General features: G+C 43.7%; 7 protein-coding genes across 7 annotated transcripts; 3 read left to right on the top strand and 4 right to left on the bottom strand.

The window, feature by feature from the left end:
- Positions 1-173: 173 nt before the first annotated feature.
- EAE98_009894 (uncharacterized protein) lies at positions 174-1,687 on the top strand (the record flags this gene model as incomplete). The annotated part of the gene is made up of 7 exons (XM_038957515.1): positions 174-229; positions 272-455; positions 536-620; positions 647-906; positions 931-1,149; positions 1,309-1,335; positions 1,427-1,687. 7 exons carry the CDS (start codon positions 174-176, stop codon positions 1,685-1,687), a joined length of 1,092 nt encoding a protein of 363 aa, XP_038806223.1.
- Positions 1,688-2,983: 1,296 nt separating this feature from the next.
- On the bottom strand, positions 2,984-4,533 carry EAE98_009893 (uncharacterized protein; the record flags this gene model as incomplete). The annotated part of the gene is made up of 5 exons (XM_038957514.1): positions 2,984-3,199; positions 3,294-3,643; positions 3,743-4,390; positions 4,442-4,462; positions 4,515-4,533. 5 exons carry the CDS (start codon positions 4,531-4,533, stop codon positions 2,984-2,986), a joined length of 1,254 nt encoding a protein of 417 aa, XP_038806222.1.
- Positions 4,534-6,228: 1,695 nt separating this feature from the next.
- On the bottom strand, positions 6,229-7,378 carry EAE98_009892 (uncharacterized protein; the record flags this gene model as incomplete). Its single annotated transcript, XM_038957513.1, has 3 exons — positions 6,229-6,398; positions 6,447-7,269; positions 7,367-7,378. 3 exons carry the CDS (start codon positions 7,376-7,378, stop codon positions 6,229-6,231), a joined length of 1,005 nt encoding a protein of 334 aa, XP_038806221.1.
- Positions 7,379-7,643: 265 nt separating this feature from the next.
- EAE98_009891 (uncharacterized protein) lies at positions 7,644-8,823 on the top strand. Its single transcript, XM_038957512.1, has 2 exons — positions 7,644-8,059; positions 8,228-8,823. Exons 1-2 carry the CDS (start codon positions 7,816-7,818, stop codon positions 8,329-8,331), a joined length of 348 nt encoding a protein of 115 aa, XP_038806220.1. The 5' UTR covers positions 7,644-7,815; the 3' UTR covers positions 8,332-8,823.
- A 475-nt stretch (positions 8,824-9,298) lies between these two features.
- EAE98_009890 (uncharacterized protein) lies at positions 9,299-9,848 on the bottom strand (the record flags this gene model as incomplete). The annotated part of the gene is made up of 2 exons (XM_038957511.1): positions 9,299-9,493; positions 9,549-9,848. The coding sequence occupies 2 exons, from the start codon at positions 9,846-9,848 to the stop codon at positions 9,299-9,301; spliced, it is 495 nt and encodes a 164-aa protein (XP_038806219.1).
- A 1,793-nt stretch (positions 9,849-11,641) lies between these two features.
- On the bottom strand, positions 11,642-12,937 carry EAE98_009889 (uncharacterized protein; the record flags this gene model as incomplete). The annotated part of the gene is made up of 1 exon (XM_038957510.1): positions 11,642-12,937. One exon carries the CDS (start codon positions 12,935-12,937, stop codon positions 11,642-11,644), a length of 1,296 nt encoding a protein of 431 aa, XP_038806218.1.
- Positions 12,938-13,584: 647 nt separating this feature from the next.
- Positions 13,585-18,856, top strand: EAE98_009888 (uncharacterized protein). The gene is made up of 2 exons (XM_038957509.1): positions 13,585-14,189; positions 14,247-18,856. The coding sequence occupies exons 1-2, from the start codon at positions 13,919-13,921 to the stop codon at positions 18,557-18,559; spliced, it is 4,584 nt and encodes a 1,527-aa protein (XP_038806217.1). The 5' UTR covers positions 13,585-13,918; the 3' UTR covers positions 18,560-18,856.
- Positions 18,857-19,054: the final 198 nt, after the last annotated feature.

Raw genomic sequence — 19,054 nt, 5'->3', positions numbered from 1 at the left:
CGGTGCGCGACCCTCATTCCATCTGGCGGATGTATAACCCGTTTTTAGACTAAGTTATCCGTAGGCTGCTCTGTGGGCATCCATACGTCTAAACTTCAGATTCTCGCTCCACAATTACCTATGCTTACAAGTCGATTTTCAAAATCTCATCTGTCAGATCAGAGAAACACATGATGCGTGGCAGCCGTAACCAACAGAGGCAAGAAGATGTGCAAACTCCTTTTTTGCAGTTTTCTGGGACGCAGGACCCTCTATAGTTCTCTATTCGAAGATTGAGATTCAAGTGGTTGGTCTGGAGCCTGGTTGGTGTTCTGGAACTCCCTTTCGAAACTGGTATGGCGATGCGAACGATTCCTCTAATCGCATCAATTGTATCTTATAAAGAACAACTATGCATCAAGGTATCTCAGGATGTAAATAAACTTTTAATAAATTGTCAAAAAGATTATGCAATTGTAAGTGAGCTGGTGCTGATTTTATGTGTCTTCTACCTTTTGGAATACCTACCCATCCTTCTTTTGTCTGGTATCTACAGCAGCATGGCAGATCAGTACGGGTGATCGATTCTGTCTCTGGGCAATCTGGGATTGGTACTGAGCTCAACGTGGACTACTGGTGTGGTCTGGCTTGTTTCTGGTTTGGATAGGTCCCGTATTAACCTTGATTGGGGGCGGGGCAAGTGTGCCTCTTGCTATTCTCATGACGATTGTAGCAGCTGTCACACCATCAACTCAAAGAGTCTCAGTCTTCCCTTTTATACACGGTACAGCTTTGGTAGTAGCAATCCTGGGCTTTGGACTGAGTTCAACAACGATGAAATCTTTGGGGAACTATGTCACACAATTGGTTGGTCTCGCATTGATGTCTTTGGCTTTAAGCTTAAGCCTCCTCCTTCCAAAGGGAGAAGTAGCTTAATCATCAGCTTCTGAGCCGGAGACTGATTCTGCTTCAGAATATACCAATATCTCGGGCTCCAGAATGCAGCCCAATAGCAGCAGGCACGTGGTTAATAGATCATTTCATAATCTCTTACAGATTAGATGTGCCACCCCGTTGTTAATTGCTGGGATCTTTGCTACACTCGGTCAGAAGGTTCAGATTTTAATCCTCCAATACATGCCAGAGCAGTTTAACATCAGTTTCTCGGAAGTGAGTCATTTCGAATCGCCTTGTGCTGATATTTCTCGCCTTTAGGCCAATACGTTTATCATTTTTGATCACTTAGCGAATAACATATCAACAACTTCAAGCCATTGAACCAGAAATGAGAAATCCAATGTATTCTCAATTTACAAAAATATTAAATAGATTTTCAAGCATTCGAGTTTTAGAGTGGTAAGAATAATCCATAGATTTAATGATTGAAAAGGTTGAAAGATTTCAAGTCCCTTATTATCTTTTTTATTGTATTTAGAGATGGCTTTAGTTAGTATTAGATTTAATAATTATTACTCCAACTATCATTATTATAGCATTAGTTATCAAACTATGCAAATTCATCAGTCCAGGATCTCTCAGCTTCTTATTAAACAATATTCTAAGTTTCAACCAAACTCTTAGTTTTCTTTTCCAATACCGGATACAACTAGAAGTCTCCCCCAGAGCCATTTCACGTACTCGAGAATTCGCACATCGCACCCCCTCAGAGCCCAAGCCCCTCTCTCCCATTACCCTCTCTCCCAACTAGCCCTAGCACAGCAGCATCGAAACCCGCAACCTGAATGCTAGCTACACCCTCTCAACACTCTCTCTCCACAACATCACCCTCTCCATCCACGCCGGCGAGAAAATCGGATTCTGCGGTCTCAGCGGCAGCGGCAGCGGCAAAAGTCCCTTACTGTTCTCTCTTCTCTGACTTTTAGAACCCTCTAGTGGATCCATTATCATAGATGTATAGACCTCTCCAACATCAACCTCAAACTCTTCTCGAACGACTCCTTACTGTCCCTCAAAATGCATTTCTAACCCAACAGTCCATCCGCTACAATCTAGATCCTCTAACACAATACACCAATCCCCAACTCATCGCTGCTCTTCAAAAAGTCCATCTCTGGTCCCTCTTCTCCCCACTCAACGATCTCAATACAATCGCTTCCTCTAATCTCCTCTCCCAAGGACAAAAATAACTATTCGGACTCGCGCGCGTTATCCTCGCCGCATCGCATAGATCAGAAAAGGGAGGTATCTTACTCCTCAATGAAGCAACAAGTAATAAAGACTGGGAAACCGACGAGATAATGCAGAGAATTATTCGAAAGGTATTTAGAGGATATATGATATTGGTTGTAGCGCATAGATTGGATAGTATTATAAATAGCGAGCGGATTGTTGTGCTTGAGAGGGGGAGAGTTGTGGAGGTGGAGAGTCCGAGGGAGTTGGTGGGGAGGGAGGGAGCTTTTGCTGGCCTTTGTGGTGCGGGAGGGAGGGAGAGGGAGAGGGAGAGGGAGAGGGAGAGGGAGAGGGAGAGGGAGAGGGAGAGGGGTAGGTAGGAGAGGGAGTTTGGAGTATTACTGTTTTTGATCTGCCTACTGACATTCGTATTTACGTCTTTCTTGTCTTGGTTGTTCATCAAATTACGTTTCGATAAAGAGAAAGACTAAACTTAGCTACAATATACTCACTCACTCAAGAAAGATATAGCCAAGTAGCAATTGAATGACAAGTAGTTTAAGACACGTTTCTTCACATATCTTCATCACCTAAATTAACTTCAGAGAAGAATGGACACAAAAACATCATATTGCTTTTTGTTATTCAAGGTAAAACTCCCCAGTAGTAATCGTAAAATAAAAGTCGTTAAAACGAAGGACAAGGTATCATCAAATAGAATAAAATAAAATCGAACCAAATCAAATCATATGCCCTCAGGCTTTCGAAAATCTCCAAACGCGCAGAAAACCATCAAAATCCACAATTACTTCTCTTCCCTTCTCGCCCTACCCCATTCTCTTCTTGCCCACTCCTCTCCTCATCCTCTCCCTACTCAAGCACCCGAATGCGCCGCAATCCACTGACCAAACGCGACCGGATTTCTCGTCTGAATAAAAACAGTTCCCGGTCCTGTGAACTTACACACCAATCCTTCTCCACTACTCAATCCACTAATGATTCCCCCCGAAGCCACGCGCTCCAATACATATTTTGTGTTCCAAGCGACGAGATGTCCATTATCCACTATGTATCGTTCGCCTTCTTGTAACTATTTCCGTGGTATTAGTTTTCATGTGGAAGAAGGAGAACATAAGACCAGCCAGGGCAATAAAAGAAATGAGAAAAAAAGGGGGGGGACATACATCCTTCCTAATAATCGCGCCCAAACTACTAATCCACAACAAACCCACTCCACTAATTTTATAAACAAACAAACCCTCTCCACTAAACATCGCTTTTCCAATCCCCTGTCTCTTGTACTCTTTAATAACACCTTGTGTAGAAGCTAAATACGCATCCCGTCCTACACTCCACTGTTCATTACCCGTAAGTCGAATATTCGTGATATCGCCTAGAGCCGAGGGAGCGAGGAGAAGTTCTCCCGGGCCGGTAAACGTCGAATGTGCCAATTCGCCTCCGATAACTAATTTTTTCATGGAGAATTTGATGGCGCCTTTGAGGGTTATGGTGGGGGTCATTGCGATCATTGCGCCTTTGATTGGGTTAGCTATAATTTATTCTCTTTGCTTTTACTCCCCCCCCAAATAAACATCACATTATCCGACGAAAGACTCAAAAATGGAAAACAAACCAGGTTTAACAGTCAATGGACATCCCATCGCTAACTGAATCGTCACAATGCTATTCGTATCTCTATGACTAACGCGATAACTTCCCCCATTGAATGTTCCCACATCATCTTGCGTGGTACTTGCTCCCACGAAATGTGCTGCGCTGGGCGCTCCATGATCCAAATTGGTCGTGAGACTTGTATTGAGAGCTGGTTTTTCGGGCGGATAATCTGATGTATTTGTAGTGGGATTGGAGCTCGGTTGTGCAAAGTTGGGATGATGTGTTTCTTGGGGGGAAACCGCGGAGGAAGAAGCGTAGGCTTGGGATTGTTGGGGTGGTGGAGTATGAATGGGAAGAGTATGTTGGCCGCCGGAATAAGAGGGACGATGAGAGAAATTTGGGGGAGGCGCATATTGTTGTTGTTGGGGAGGAGTAGGTTGAGGGTTGGGAGGAGGGGTATAGCTTGTCGTGGAGGTGGAAGGGGGAGGAGGGTAGTAGACATGCGAGGATTGAGCTGGAGGAGAAACAGGAGGAGCAGGGTATTGAAATGAGGTTTGATTTGGTGGTGGAGAGGTTGGTGGAGCAGCGTATTGGAATGAGGTCTGGTTTGGAGGAGGAGAGGTCGGTGGAGGTGCGTATTGTTGTTGTTGGGGAGAGGGAGCGGAAGCTGTAGTGGAAGGTCAGAGGTATATTCTTAGCAAATGAGTGATCTCCTTACCTCCATTACCTCCAGGAGGAGCTATCAAAGTATTAGCAGTTGCATTTCTCTCAAGCTAACCAGAAATACTTACGAGGATAATATGTGGACATCCTGAATGACTTCAAGAATCAAACAATCGAAAAAATTCAAAGCTATATCAGGCTTTGCTTGAGTACTTGTAATTGCAGAGCTGAATTCCAGTCAGCATATCAGCCCATCTTATTCCATCTCATGAAGCTCTGAAGCTTGCCCCGCACTTATTTTCTACCATCCAAACTCTTCAACACGCAGTACTCACTCACCAGTTTAAATCCAATTCAATAAATCCAATACTCAATACTCAATAACTCACGAACGAATTTCACGAGAACTTCAATCAATCGAGCAATCCAACATAAGTCCAACAAAAACTCAAAACATCAACTCATCAACTCATCGCAAACCAAAAAAAAACAGCAGCTCCCTCTCATCATATAAACCCACCCATCACGCATCTCCTCTCCCATGCAAAATCCCATGCATCTCACACCCAAGCTCCCACACCTCATCTCACGCCCTCACGCCCCGGATTGGTCAGCGCGGTTCTTGGTGCGGGCTGTGCTATTTTCGTTTGTCCTCTGCGTACCAATCATTCTTCCAGGATGGAAACAGAAGCTTGGACTTTGCGATATTGCTATCGATCAAAAATGGAGCCCTAAAAATTCCCGAGCGCTTAAGTATTATATCTTCACCAAATGGGTGAGATGGGGAGACTAGGTGATGGATGCGTTAGGTGCTGTTTACCTAGGTATGGATATGTATAGAAAATAATTAGACATATTGATATCGTAAATCTAGATTCCAGATTCTTTCTTGGGTCATTCATCTGTTGGTAGTAGAGAACCTATTGTTTCTTAATGTTATTTCTGAAAGATATTTGTAGCACATCGATACCACCTAATATAAAGCCCTACCTAGGTGTTTCTGCGTTATCTAGCTACCTACCAAGTACTCACATAGGTACATAGATACATACCTCAACACCAGAATGTATGTATATATCACAAAAAGTGTTATCCGATTCACAATCCATACTTTTTCAAGCACACCACACTTCCCCTCCGCGCATCTTTCGTCCAACCACCTGCACCATACACTCCCTTGCCAGACACACTTATGAAAGAACTACCCCGAAATGTCCATCATCAATTTGATTATCTTTAGCTATTGGTGATTAAAGCGATCATACGACGCGTACTCTACTACGTATTCTTGGGTAGAGAACCCTCAACATGTCCTACGATGGCCCTTAAAACTTTATTCTTAACTAGCTTCTCTAATTTGATCCGGGATCTAAAAATCTATATACCCATCATCATTCCCATTGAGACATACTAGGTGATTCAGATAAGAGCACAAACAGTCCCCGAAGCTAGATTTTAAAAAAGAGAATCCAAATTCAAATTGTTCTGGCATTCTTCGAGTTGTTTGTTTATCAGTCATTATTACCTACCTACACTTCCCGGTATTACGGGATACAGACATCAGTTATAAAATCTTCAGATCCGAGTTCAAGCATTGAAAAGTAGTTAAATTGGAAGAACCATTTGTTCAGGATATCTGATGTGAAATTTTGAACTCGAAATGATCATTTCACTATCAAATCTTGTTTGAAAACACCAAAGTAAGGAAAGCTCATAATGTAAAATCCCAACTTTCGACCTAAGTACTCTATATCTGTTATTTTTTTCTCCTCCCAACCTGCGCAGAGAAGCAAATGGCTAACTAAGAATTCGTGTACGCCCCCGAGTCTTTGCCTCATCACTCTAACCTTGTTGTCTTCTTCTCTTTCCGACTTGTGCAGAGAAACCGGTCTTGATGGCAGTGACGGAACGTCTGGATCCGCAAGAATTGCAGGTGATGAAAAACAATCTGTTCTCTCCTTTGTTGAGTTCGGTATCTGGGGATCGGCAGGTTTTGCAGGTGACGTATTCCACTGTGAGGAAGGTTAGTAGAGCCTATAAAAATAAGAAACCAAACGTACTGATATATTTCCTCAAAACGTTTTCAATTTGCTTCTGTTGGAAACGACCCTTGATAACCAAACGTCTGCTACCATCAACGGAACCATTGGTACCCAATTCAGCAAACAGATATTGAGTAACGTGCTCATCAGTTCTCTTCATACGTTTGCAAATCTCGGCGATATTGGCAAAGATGGTCTTCTTGTTTCCTTCACGCAGACATTGTGGAGGAGGAATCTTATAACTCTTGGAACCGGAAGATGCGTGGTCTGGGTTCTTGGCTGCGAGCAAGGTGAAGAATCTGGAGAGGAGTTGTTCGTATGAAATTACTTTGGTCTCGTCATGCGCCCAGATACCTGTTCCCTTAATCATATCACCGTCATCGACCGGGGTTTCCTCTGCCGCCTTTTCACCCTCGCCTTCGTCGTTGAGATTTGCAGCTGCAAGTCTGGCTGTGAAATCATCTTCGGTATCCTTGGGCTTCTTGCTTCTCTTCTTCTTCTTCATTGTCGAGAGATCGAGACCACCATCTGCAGCAGCTTCATCACCTCCCTCCTCGCCTTCCTCAACCTTCTTGCTCTTCTTCTTCTTTTTCTTCATCAACGACAAATCGCCCAATCCATCATCTTCCTTGGTTGCGGTCGCATCATCGCCATTGCCTTGGAAAGGATCAGTAAATGCGCCCAAAGCTTGAGAAAGTGGCGGCGTACTAGGTGAATGTGACTGCGCCGTTTCTTTAGTATCGTCGTGTCCGTCTTCCTTCATTGTGACTTCCCCGTTCTCGTCTACAATCGTAGTTCCGTCGCTGAAGGCTACGGATTTGCGTGGTTTGGCGTCAACTTCCTGTGGTTTGTTGTTAAAATCGGGCCTGAAATGAGAACAATCAAGATTTAGGTGGGGTGAAATTGATTCACAAAGCATAGAGCGATTGTTAACTTACTGTGTCGGCCATGATTGCGCTAGTGATTATTTCGATGATTATTTTCTGATGGGAATAATCCTATAATATTCCTTTGGCGTTGTTGTTCGAAATGTGATGTAGTTGTGTGTGTTCGAAATAAAAGTTGCCCGCACTCACTCGATATATATTAATTGATTCGATGACTCAAAAGCCAGCTTTTAGCCTTAAAAATTAGAGGTCAAATGCTACATCACGTGATCGAACGCCACAAGCAAATCGGCGCCGACTTCAAGCTTCAAGTATGACCTCGAGATAGCTAAACAATTATCAGCCTTCCCTATAGACTCTTCTCGCACTTCAATGCATCGCCAGACTCTTCTTTGGCGATAGCGATTCTCACGTTCTTTCTATGCTTTTCCTAGGAAATTAATTAACCCTCTACGTCCATCCACTCAACCGCCGTTTAATCGACCCTCCATTACCCCAAAATGTCCATCTCCGCATCAGATTCCTATATGCATGCCTCCTCCCACACTCAAGATGACGAACTCCACGAGTTAGATTCTCTGCCTTCCTCTGTCGATAGTTCAGATTATGCCTCTTCAGACGATGTAGAAGAATCCGATGCACAGAAAGAATGGGAAGCCAGTTTGCAGCAGTTGGAAATGATGCTTACGATGGTGATTGTACCATGGTGTGGGAAATACTTTGGAAGGAAATTTGCTTATTGGAGTATGTTCTCCTATTTTTTTATGCTATTGTCTTTATTTCGCATGTTTGCATTTCGATAGTCTTTGATTGGGAGATGAGGGGAGGAGTTTACATCATCCCCGTTCCTCGAATACTGTGCATGTAGATGGGAAAGAATATTGGCTAATCAATCCACGTATTTGCGAATAGGTTGGGCAAAGTACATGACGTGGAAGTATCCAGTCACTGTCGAAATAACCAGTAACCCTACCTTTAAGGGTGCCGGAGCTATCGAAGCCGCAGCTACGTTATGAGTAACCCAGGAGTTTGAGTAATTTGTGAGCTAGCGACCTTAACGCCTGCGAATGCGAAGCCAGTCAATACCAGAGGGGATATATTTACGAATGCAAGTCGCAGATTCGAGAAAGACTTTCTTGTGAAGTTATGGACAAAAAGCTCGTGGGCAAGTGAACATGTGGACTGGGGCAATATCAGACACCATCCATCAGACGTTTCACGCAATAAGAAAGTTCTTTGGTATATCATAAGGGATATGTTCAGTTACAGCGAGCATGGCATTGGGATTGGCGTTTATAGATGATGTATATGGGGTATATTGCCGATATGTGGTACATCGGCTGGGTACACTGCATAAAGAGGGTCGCTTGAGGACAAGCAGGAAGTGTATATGATTTAGTTCACTCAGTACATATGGTAATGCATCTACACATTTTTCAGAAGTGGTTTTTTTCCCCAAGAAAATCCAACGAAGTAGTCGCACCTTTTGATTGATGGTTCGTTTGAAAGTATACACACCTTGTTTAAATATTCCTTTGTTGCCAAAAAAATTAACACACCCTATTGCTAACTGTTCAATACTGTGCATATAATGGTAGAGTGTTGGACGATATGTTAAAAGACATCGAATACATTTATTTATTATTAAGTATGGTATTATTAAGTCCACATTCCCGAACATATTGTACACACCAAAAGACAGCGTCCAAAAACCCTTCTGCCTTTCCTAAGTTAAAATCATAAAGCCATAAACATCGTTTGCATAGCTTTGCGCTTAAACGCAATTCAAAATGGGCATTCAGTCCTACCTGATATCCTATTACCCTGACCGCGAATAGTAAGCTTTCGTTGCCACTTGATCTGATATAGTTGTTAGTTGAGATACACAACGACGATAGGTGGTATGGGATAAAGCATCGAAAGAATGGCATCGAAAGAATGAAGTGGAGGAAAGTACGAACCCATTATTTGCCAATTTGTTGCTTAGACTTGGGACATGGTCGGTCCGCTTTTGCGAACGTTGCTACGACGAGCCATGCTGGAACCTCCACCCATGAAATCCATGGCGATGGACGCAGCGAACAAGGCAAAAGCGAACCAGAAAAATGCGGTGGCCGCCTGGAGCTCTCGGCATCTTCCTGACATTCCCTGTGTCAAGCCGTTGCTGACGAGATACCCCTAGATGTTTATTAGCAAAGATCATTACCAACACGTCTTGCAAAATCAAACTTACTCTGTTACTGCAGCTGTGTACACCGAGTCTGGCGGCAAGAACAACACCAGCGATGAAGTTGAAAAGGGTAGCAAGACCGTCCATCGCACCCAGGATCATGGGCTGTGCTAGCGACTCTGTAAATGCGGCTGCCATTCCATAGAAAACGACAATGATTGAGAAAACGGCGACAAACATGGCCCAGTTCACACTTGAGTTGCCGAAAAACTGGTCATCTATGGCCGAAGCGACGAGAGCGAGGGCTATGAGGACGCAGAGAAATTGGAGAACCCTCAAAACTAGTTGTGGCAGTGAAAACATTTTGAAACGATTTTGTGGTGTTGAATGTGGCGAGAAGGGTGTATGTTGATGTTTCTGTCTCGAGAGCTTTTGATACGAAAGCTGTTTGTCGATATAAAAGAGTAAACTGAAGAAGAAGCAAAGTCTCAGGGAGGGAGATTAATAATGTATATGAGAGCTATGAATAAGCTCTACGCTATCCGGTTTGTAATTCGTGTGACGATGATGATGATCGGTGATGACTCCAAGGATGTTAAATCTCCAATGATACCTTTTCCGAAACTGCCTTCCCTGACCAACACAAGACCGAGTTATCACTGGTGAAGAAGCTAAGAGATTATGACGATGGTTGAAGAAAGCTTTACTGGATCGAGTACAGCGTGGAATATTAATTAACGTAAGGAAATGGTGGAAGGGTAGGATCCGGATTATGCGGGAGGGACGGAATGGTGGAGTATTTGTATTTGGTATTGATAGGTAGGTAGGTACTAGATAGCTAGATGTGCTTTGGTTGCGTTTTAACACAATGAAAATGATATTGAAAGTGTCAAAGAAAATAAGGGATGGATGAAGATGACTTGACTTGAGTAGGCAGGGTTTTTATCATGTATGAATGAAGGGAGGGAGGGACGGAGGGGATATAGGATATTTCTGTAATCATCGACGGAATAATTCTTTCTTTTCTTTTTTTGTTACTGAAAGAAATCAACTGCCATTGACTGTACGTCCGAATTCCCCTCATACATGTGGCGTCATATTTTTACTACCTACCCTACCGCAACCTTGTTCTTCCATCTCATTCGTACAGCAACAAATACTGTGATGCCAACTTAATTCTAACCTTCTTGGGCGATTCTCTCTCTCTGTACATTTCTATTCGCTGAAAACATCCCCTCACCTGTTGTGTATATACCCAAGTAGTATAGCACATTCCAATTAACAATTCTTCTCTCTTCTTTGTTTCCATCAACAATGTCTCGAATGTCTCGAATGTCAATGATTTCATCGATGCGAATGAGCCCAGACCACCCCACCTGCACTGCTTGTATGTGCGGTACTGTAAGAATGTCAATGTTCCGATGGATTCACGAAAGTATTAAAACAAGAAATCGTCCAAGCTTCGTTTTCATCATTGATTGGGTGGAAGATCTGGAGAACGCGAGGAAGCAATGGGTCTCTCGGCAGTTCTGATCCCCTTGACGTTGGTGGCTGATAAGAGATTGGTGGTTGGATATCTCGATTATTGGAATATGAATGAGTATGAGTATGAGTATGTATATAACTGAAACAGGTTTATTAATGCTATATCGTGGGATGTTTCTACTCCGTATGCATGTCATTTAAAAGTTTAAACATACGAGTAGATTCATTCATTGATCGGGTTGGTTGGAAGAAAGATTTCTCGTGAAAAGAAAGAAAAAGCACTTCCCAAACCACCTGGTACAGAAAATGAGTGCCAAGTGCAAAAAAGAGATGTTCGGGACCCTCGGAGGTTTGCATGAAAACTTGGTCCCCGTTTTTTGGTGGGAATCTCAAAGCTTATAAGTTTGCTAGGTACTTGCTGTGATCATCGTTGATCGGAGCTCTCTTGCCGAGCCACGATCTCGAGTCTCGAGCATTCTAGACGAAGGGAACTTCAGTACTTGGTGAGGGTAAGATGTTGTTTAATCCTGCTGGTATTACACATAGGTAGCTTTCTTTGCCCTATTTGTCGAAACTAATAGGTACAGTAAGCAGAACAAGTTTCGGGCCCCATCGTTCCCCTAGTTCAAGTCCCCGGATAACCAGCGAAGTGGCTTCGATCGTATTACATACTAAAACAGGTAGTCATAGAGTACAGTAAAGGATGACTTTCTTCGCTCATTTTCAACCCCGGGTACCTCACTGTCAGCCCTCTGTACGTATCGAATCAGGTAATCTCCTCCAATGCCGGCGGAAATCGTACCGCCAGTTATCAAACATCCATTAACAAACCACCACCAACAATCTTTCACACTTTTCAAGTTAACCTTCTTGATCATGACAGCCAAAGTAACAGCAGCACCTCCACATCCACCAACGAAGAAGACTGGTCCTGCACCAACAGCAACGCCGGCAGCTGTCAATAATCCAACCTGAGTTATGGCGAGCCCGGTCAAGATCTGTTTAGTTTGCGCATCATGCCGTAATGCTATACTTTTGATTCCTGCTTTTGCATCATCTTTGATATCCATATGCGCATATATCATGTCGTACAAAACTGTCCATGCTACATTCGACGCATACAAGAATCCGGTCGCGGTCATAGCAGCACTATTGGACAGTAAATCAATTCCAAGAGCAGGAAATCCCATGATCGCGCCCCAGGAAAATGTCAACCCTAAGACAAACTGCGGATAATGAGTAACCCGCTTAGCTAATGGATACGAAGCCACGAAGAGTAAACTTGGGGTAGCATAGAAGAAGCATTGGTATGGAAATTGAAGAAGGGCCGCAAGGCCAGCAAATAATTGACCTCCAGTGAAGACTAAAGCTTTGAATGGAGAGATAGCTCCTCGCGCGATAGGTCGTAGTCGAGTACGAGTAACATTAGGGTCAAGATTTCGATCCCAAAGATCATTGATAGTACATCCCGCACCACGCATAATTAAGGCGCCGCTGAAGAACAAAAGAGAGGTTCCCATGACGGTTAATGGCGAGACCATGGGGTCGGTCAATGGAGCCGCCAATAAAGTTGAAAATAGACATGGAAAAAATAGATAATAAGTTCCTGCAGGCTTGTCTAGTCTGATGAGCTCAGCATATGGCACCCAAGAGGATGGAAGTTTTGATAATAGGCCGGTAGTTGGCGGTACATAAGGTGTGATAACCGGTGATGGTGTAGCGGTATCTATGTTCGAAATTTTTGCATTGTTCAAAGTCGTCGGAATGGCATGCGCTTTGATACTGTGATGTCTTTCATGTCGAGCTTCGACATTCTTTCTTGCTTCTTTCCTGCTAAGATATGAAGAGGTGGTGATCTTGGAATAGCGGATTGGGATTTTGAGCGAGGGTCTCTGACTCCAGGAAATACTTTGAAAGAATGCATTCCGGCAGCCTCCCGGCAAGCTGAATACGCCATTTCTAGACATCATTGACTGAGATGGACAATAACCACTACTGTCCGTTAGTTTGATATAAACCTACTGCTTCTCCTGTAGCTTCCAGTGAGGAAACCTTCTTGAAACTACACTCGAATGTGTTAATTTCGAGTATGGGACACACCCATTGAAGCTCAGGACGAAGAAATTTTTTGTCAGGTTCGCCAAGCCAATGGCAAACTCAAACTCCATACTATCTTTAATCGGACACTCTTTGAGATGGAAAGGTACATTACTTCTTGTATGTAAACCAAGAGCTTTCTGTATATCGCTTGATACACTGAATTTCAATGGAAACTACAATGGTGCTTCTCACTCCTCTATTAAAAAATAATAAAACCACAGCTTGAGAATAGCTGGTAAAAGGAGACGAAAACTTGTTTGCAATTGAATGAATAAACTCACTTTATCACAATCAATATCAATTCCCAGTGTATTTATCTTCAATACATCCACTTTTTAGTATTTTTCCTTTTCCAGAAAATTCTGACTAAACAATGAATGATAAATGATTGATTGTACTGTAGCCGGAATTGGTGGAATTGATCCACTAGCGCGTTATCGCAAGGAAATTTAAAGCAGCCTCGCGTCTCTCTACACATGGAACTCTTCATAAGTTTCTACGACTTTGAACCTCACTTCGCAATCATCTTCAAACAACTTACAGAACAGCTTCAACTGAATTTCCCAAGAGCCTTCAGTTATTTCTCAATTCGCGCACAGGATACTCTATCGAATTTCACCTATTTCAGCTACTTTCGCCCATTATCAAGCTCGTGATATTGATTTGTCAATACGAACGCGACTGGCCTTGACTTTGGCATCGATCACCACCGACGTCGATATTGTCCCAGCATATATTACACCCCAGATACCGAGCAATGACAACTATGCGATACCAGCTGGCTTTATTATAAGATCTATTTCGCAGTATTCAAGACGTACAACTGGGATTCAATATAGCTTGTCGCAATGCCTTCTCAACAGCATCCAAGAGCACAATTCGTACCTCTTTCACCTAATATTGATCTCGATGCTCTAGTCGAGGATAATGCGAGCTTCGACCACGTCCGCAGACTTCCTCAGTCTGATCTAGAAGCACACACAGTACAAAGTTTGGAACAATTAGTATATTCATATGTTGTCCAAGAAGGTCGACCTCTGATTCTTGAAGGATGGGGCTCATATATGCCACCATGGTTATACTCGTCGAAATGGCTAGAGGAGAATTTGGGCAGAGAGGGTAGGTGGATCGATTTTCTGTTCAGTAAAACATTTCCCAAGCTTAACTTTACTTTAGTACAAAAGGTTCGAGATATTACCAGCGGCATTGATGTTCAAATGACTATGGGACATTACCTACGTTCCATGGGTCAACTGGCGAATCAATTCACCCCTCAGACCTACCGGGACCCCAAACGACAGCGACTATACCTAAAAGATATTGATTGCCCTACCGAATGGGAAGAAAATTTAAAAGACGTTTTGCCGGAAGCTTTTTTCTACCTGAATGATTGTATCGAGTCGCGAACTGGTGGTGATGGAGCGATCCGCGAACCTAATGAATTTGGCCAGATGCGATTTGGAAAAGGAGTTGCGCCTGCAGGCGACCTAATGAGCAGTCTGCCGACAGATATGCGAGCTTTGAATATGATGTGTTACATTGGTCACGAAGGTACTTACACTCCAGCTCACAGGGAAATGTGCGCAAGTTTGGGACATAATCTTATGGTTGAAACCTCGGGTGGAAGTGATGGGGAAATTCCTGGCAGTTCGATTTGGTTTATGACGGAATCTAAAGAAAGAGAGATGGTATCGGAATGGTTTGTTTCCAAACTTGGCCACGACATAGAAGTTGAGAAGCATTTTGCACAACTGAACGCCTGGAGAAAAGCCCCATTTAATGTCTGGGTCACGGAGCAAAAGGCTGGTGATCTAATTTTGATTCCGCCCCTTGCTCCTCACCAGGTTTGGAATCGTGGAACTCGAACGATGAAAGCTGCATGGAATCGAACCACTGTAGATACGCTTGAGCTTGCTATCCATGAAGCTCTTCCTCGTGCCCGTCTCGTTTGTCGCGATGAACAATACAAGAATAAGGCTATCATTTATTACACCCTAGATAAGTACTATCGCCTGCTTTCACGAGACACGGTGGAGCCAAAGATGTGGATGAGACCTGGAAGTCGAATCCGGCAGGTTATGGAAGATTTCAAACGCTTGTTTAAATTATACACAGAAGTACTTGTCAGTGAGCTGTTTTCTCGCTCGCGTCCTGAAAAGAACGTTGAATATATTCAATACGATTCAAACGTCACTTGTTCATATTGCCGATGCAATATCTTCAATCGTTTCTTGACATGCAAGTCATGTATTCTCACAGCTCCTACAGGGGAGGAGGATACCTATGATATTTGCATGGAGTGTTACGCCATGGGTCGTTCATGTGCTTGCATCTCTTGTTTGGAGTGGGTTGAGCAATGGAAGGAGAATGAACTCAAAGAAAACTATGAATTATGGCGCGGTGTGGTATTAAAATTTGAGCCTCTTCACGAGGGTTCACCTAAAACCTTAGAGGAGGAAAGAGATAGTTTTGGCAAGAAAACTGTTGCTCAAATATGTCAAGAACAACTTGCCATCCGGCCATGGAAAGACATCACTAAACCAGATGTAATAGAGCCGCTAGATGGTGAGTCGGATGTTGAGCCAGAAGCTGACGATGAAGGGCGTCTAAAGAAACCATACAGAAAGCCGTCTAGAAGAGGTAGAGTCCAGGCCACTAAAAACAAGACAAGTCCTTGTCACATCTGCTGCAATCATCATTGGAATTGGCAATCCGCGCATTGTACCACATGTTCCTCATCCTATTGCTATGGAACTTTATGGCGAGCCTTTGACATGATGCCTCAAACGGTGATGGAGATAGAAAACTGGGAGTGTCCAAAATGCTTGAAGATGTGCTCATGCGCAAGATGTCGAAGAGATGCGAAACAAACACCATATACTCCGAAGGGAACACTTCTTGGGCATGATACCAAAAAGGTGGCTGACTATAGGAGTGTTGAGAGTCTAGTTGACTTTTCCAAAACAAATCTTACATGGTTGAGACACGAAGATGAAAATCTGCCAAATTCTGAAGAAACCGGAAGAATGAGGAGGTTGCGAGAGAAAGCTGAAAGGGATAAAGCACAGGAGCATGTCATTGATAATAGTTACTTGGGATATGAGGAAGAAGCTTTCTACCGAGCGGACGAACCCGAGGATACCCATTTTAACGATATGGCAGACATCGATCCTTCACTTCGCGATGACTCAAATCAATCGGCCCAACAACAAATAAACGGATTCCATCAATCTTGGGATCAGACTCAGCAGCCCCGTGAATATACTATTGACGAGCAACTTCATCAGCAATTAGGAGTTCTTGATGCACACCATGACTTGGATGATAATTATCATGCTGATATGCACGGTCCTAGTAGAGCAGCACAATACCCATCAAGACTCTTGGCACCATCGGTGGCACCAGTGGCACCCATGATTTCAAGTGAGGTTCCGCTACCTAATCCCCAGACTCCCAAACCTGCAAACATGATGGGTGGTGATTACTACCCCACAGAAATTGGGCTGGACGGCATTCTCTATGACTCTCCGAAATCTGACTCAGAGCCAGCTGATGTGCCAAGTGTTGATCCTGCAGAACTATTAGCTTCACTTGATCAGTTCCGTAGTGTTACGAAAAAGAGAAAACGCCTCAATTCTGAAGGCATCCCTGAGGATGACGAGGAAGATGTGGAATTCATCGCTTCCAAGCGTCAACGAAAGGTCAAACCCAAGGAACCGGTCGACAAAGAAAAAGAGCCAGATAGTATCTCTAAACCTGAACATCGTCCTTCACGTGTCAACAAGCGACAGGATTATACTGAGCCATCATTGGCGGATGTAGAGAATTTGTTAAGTTCAGAAGTAGACGAAGAACCGCAGCCAGCTTCAGGGCAGAGTTTAATTAGCAGCGCCGGTAAGGTTGCAGATGGTGTTGATCTCGCTGCAAAGGCTTTGAATTATTTTGCCAGAGAGCAGACAACCCAGAGAGCTGGCTCTACACCCGTCAACAATGGAAAGAAAAAGCGTGGTCGTCCAAGCCTCGCATCCAAAATGGCGGCATCTCCTAGTGTGGATTCCTCTTCTAAGCCGTCAAAGTCGCCTGCATCTATCAAAAATCCTCGAAAATCTAAATGGCTTTCAAGACATGATGGCGTGGATAATCAGGAGGATAATAGCTCTGAAGTGTCAGCCACGAGGACCAGAACCTTGCGCAACAGTGCGCCATTAGAAAGAAAGACTAGAGCTACTCGACAAAGTCTTGCCAATGCGCTCGAGGACGAAAGCGAAGCTGAAGCAGACAGTGATGATCCATTCGAGGACAAGCCTAGGAAAACGCGAGGAACTCGCCAAAACATGGGATCAAGAGAGTCGAAGTTGCACATTGATATTTCAGATGATGAGTCTGAACGATCTGGCAACGACTATGGCCGGGAAATCAGTGATGGTAGTCTTTTTGGAAACGATGCAGAAAATGTCGCTAGTCCAGTTAGCCCTGACATGTCTGAAGATGAAGACCAAACAAATGATAAGATAGCCGAGAATTCTAACAATGATGCTACATCACCAGAAACTGACAAAACAAGATTATCGGAGCAGTCTATTCAGGCATCTATTGAAGAGCCAATAGTTGTCAAGAAACGAAGAGGTCGACCGCCAAAGAAGCCGCAAAACACACGCCCCGTCCAAGCAATGCCCGAATTGCGATCGCCATCTTCGTCCAAATCGCCTCCACCGCCCGGTGGCTCTAATTCTATAGTTGGTAAACCTAGCCAGTTCCTTTCACTTCGTGAGAAGCTTGCTCTTAAAGGAAAGAAGTTGAAGATTGTCTCGCAACAATCCAAGCAAAAGAAGATCGATGAGCAGCAGCAAAGACAATCAGCTACACCAAGCGCCAAGGATACGTCATCCAAGGCGGTTAATTCAGCCCAACAGTCACCGTTGTTCACTCCCGTCGATGGTACATATCCTAGCAGTTCAATTCCTCTACCAAAGACAGTCTCTGGAACATCTTCAACTGTACCTTCACGCCAACAATCTATAAGCCGTAATGAGATGCCTGGTACGATGGTTAGCCCAACAACAGATGCCCAGAACAGCTCATTGAAAAACGTCATCTCACCCGCTCCTAATGGCCACGCTTCGTCATCAAGCAATAGAAGTAGTTCAGCACAGCCCGCCAAGAATGGACCAACAGTCGTGCGTCTTGATAACGATAACGATAACAAGCCAGCGAAGAAAGCCCCCACAATCGTCCGACTCATAGAATCAGAATCAGAGTCAGAATCCGAACATGATGATGACTTGGGAACGAAAAACTCAGACCCGCTCAAATCAGCTAGAAAGCAGAGTTTTAGCGAAGAATCAGATGAGGACGGTTGGTCCAGTTCAGATGATGACATTCCTGCTGTTAAAGCTGTTAAACATGTCCGTACATCACCGGCGGCTACTTTAACCTTGAAGTCACCGGTTGCGGCAAGAGGAAGAGGTAGACCTCCTATCCCCAAATAAGTTTTTTGATCATGTAGAAGAGCCGATGGGATTGAAGTGCGCATTTTTTTTGCTGGTATAGGTGTTACGTGTGAAATTGAATTGCTTGCCTGCTTGCTTCATTGCGTGCGAGTAAGGGCGGATATACCCTTGTTTCAATACATACTGCGTGGATGTATTTTCTGCAACTGATATTTGCCTGGATGGAAATCAGACAGGTTTCTCAAGGTTAATTTGCTTTTGATGAAAGGAACGGATAGCAAGGTCACTTATTTAGGGGGCTCGGGGGGTGGGGGTCTCGTGGGAAATTCAACAAATAGTAATGGGAAGTGAAACTAGTGAGTCGACGTTTGCTTAGTTAGTAAGTAGATTCTGAATCGCAAGAATTTACAAATACCAATCTCTAGTCCCTGATATGTGCAAACATGATTATGTGCAATTTGCTTGTTCGAATACTTGAGTATCTCTATTGTCAAGGGTCTTATATACTCTATGCCTGCAAGAAATATCTACATC

Source organism: Botrytis deweyae, assembly GCF_014898535.1.
Source record: "Botrytis deweyae strain B1 chromosome Unknown BDEW_031, whole genome shotgun sequence".
Taxonomy (NCBI): domain Eukaryota; kingdom Fungi; phylum Ascomycota; class Leotiomycetes; order Helotiales; family Sclerotiniaceae; genus Botrytis; species Botrytis deweyae.
Note: the sequence above shows the minus strand (reverse complement) of the source record. Positions and strands in the feature narration are given on the sequence as shown.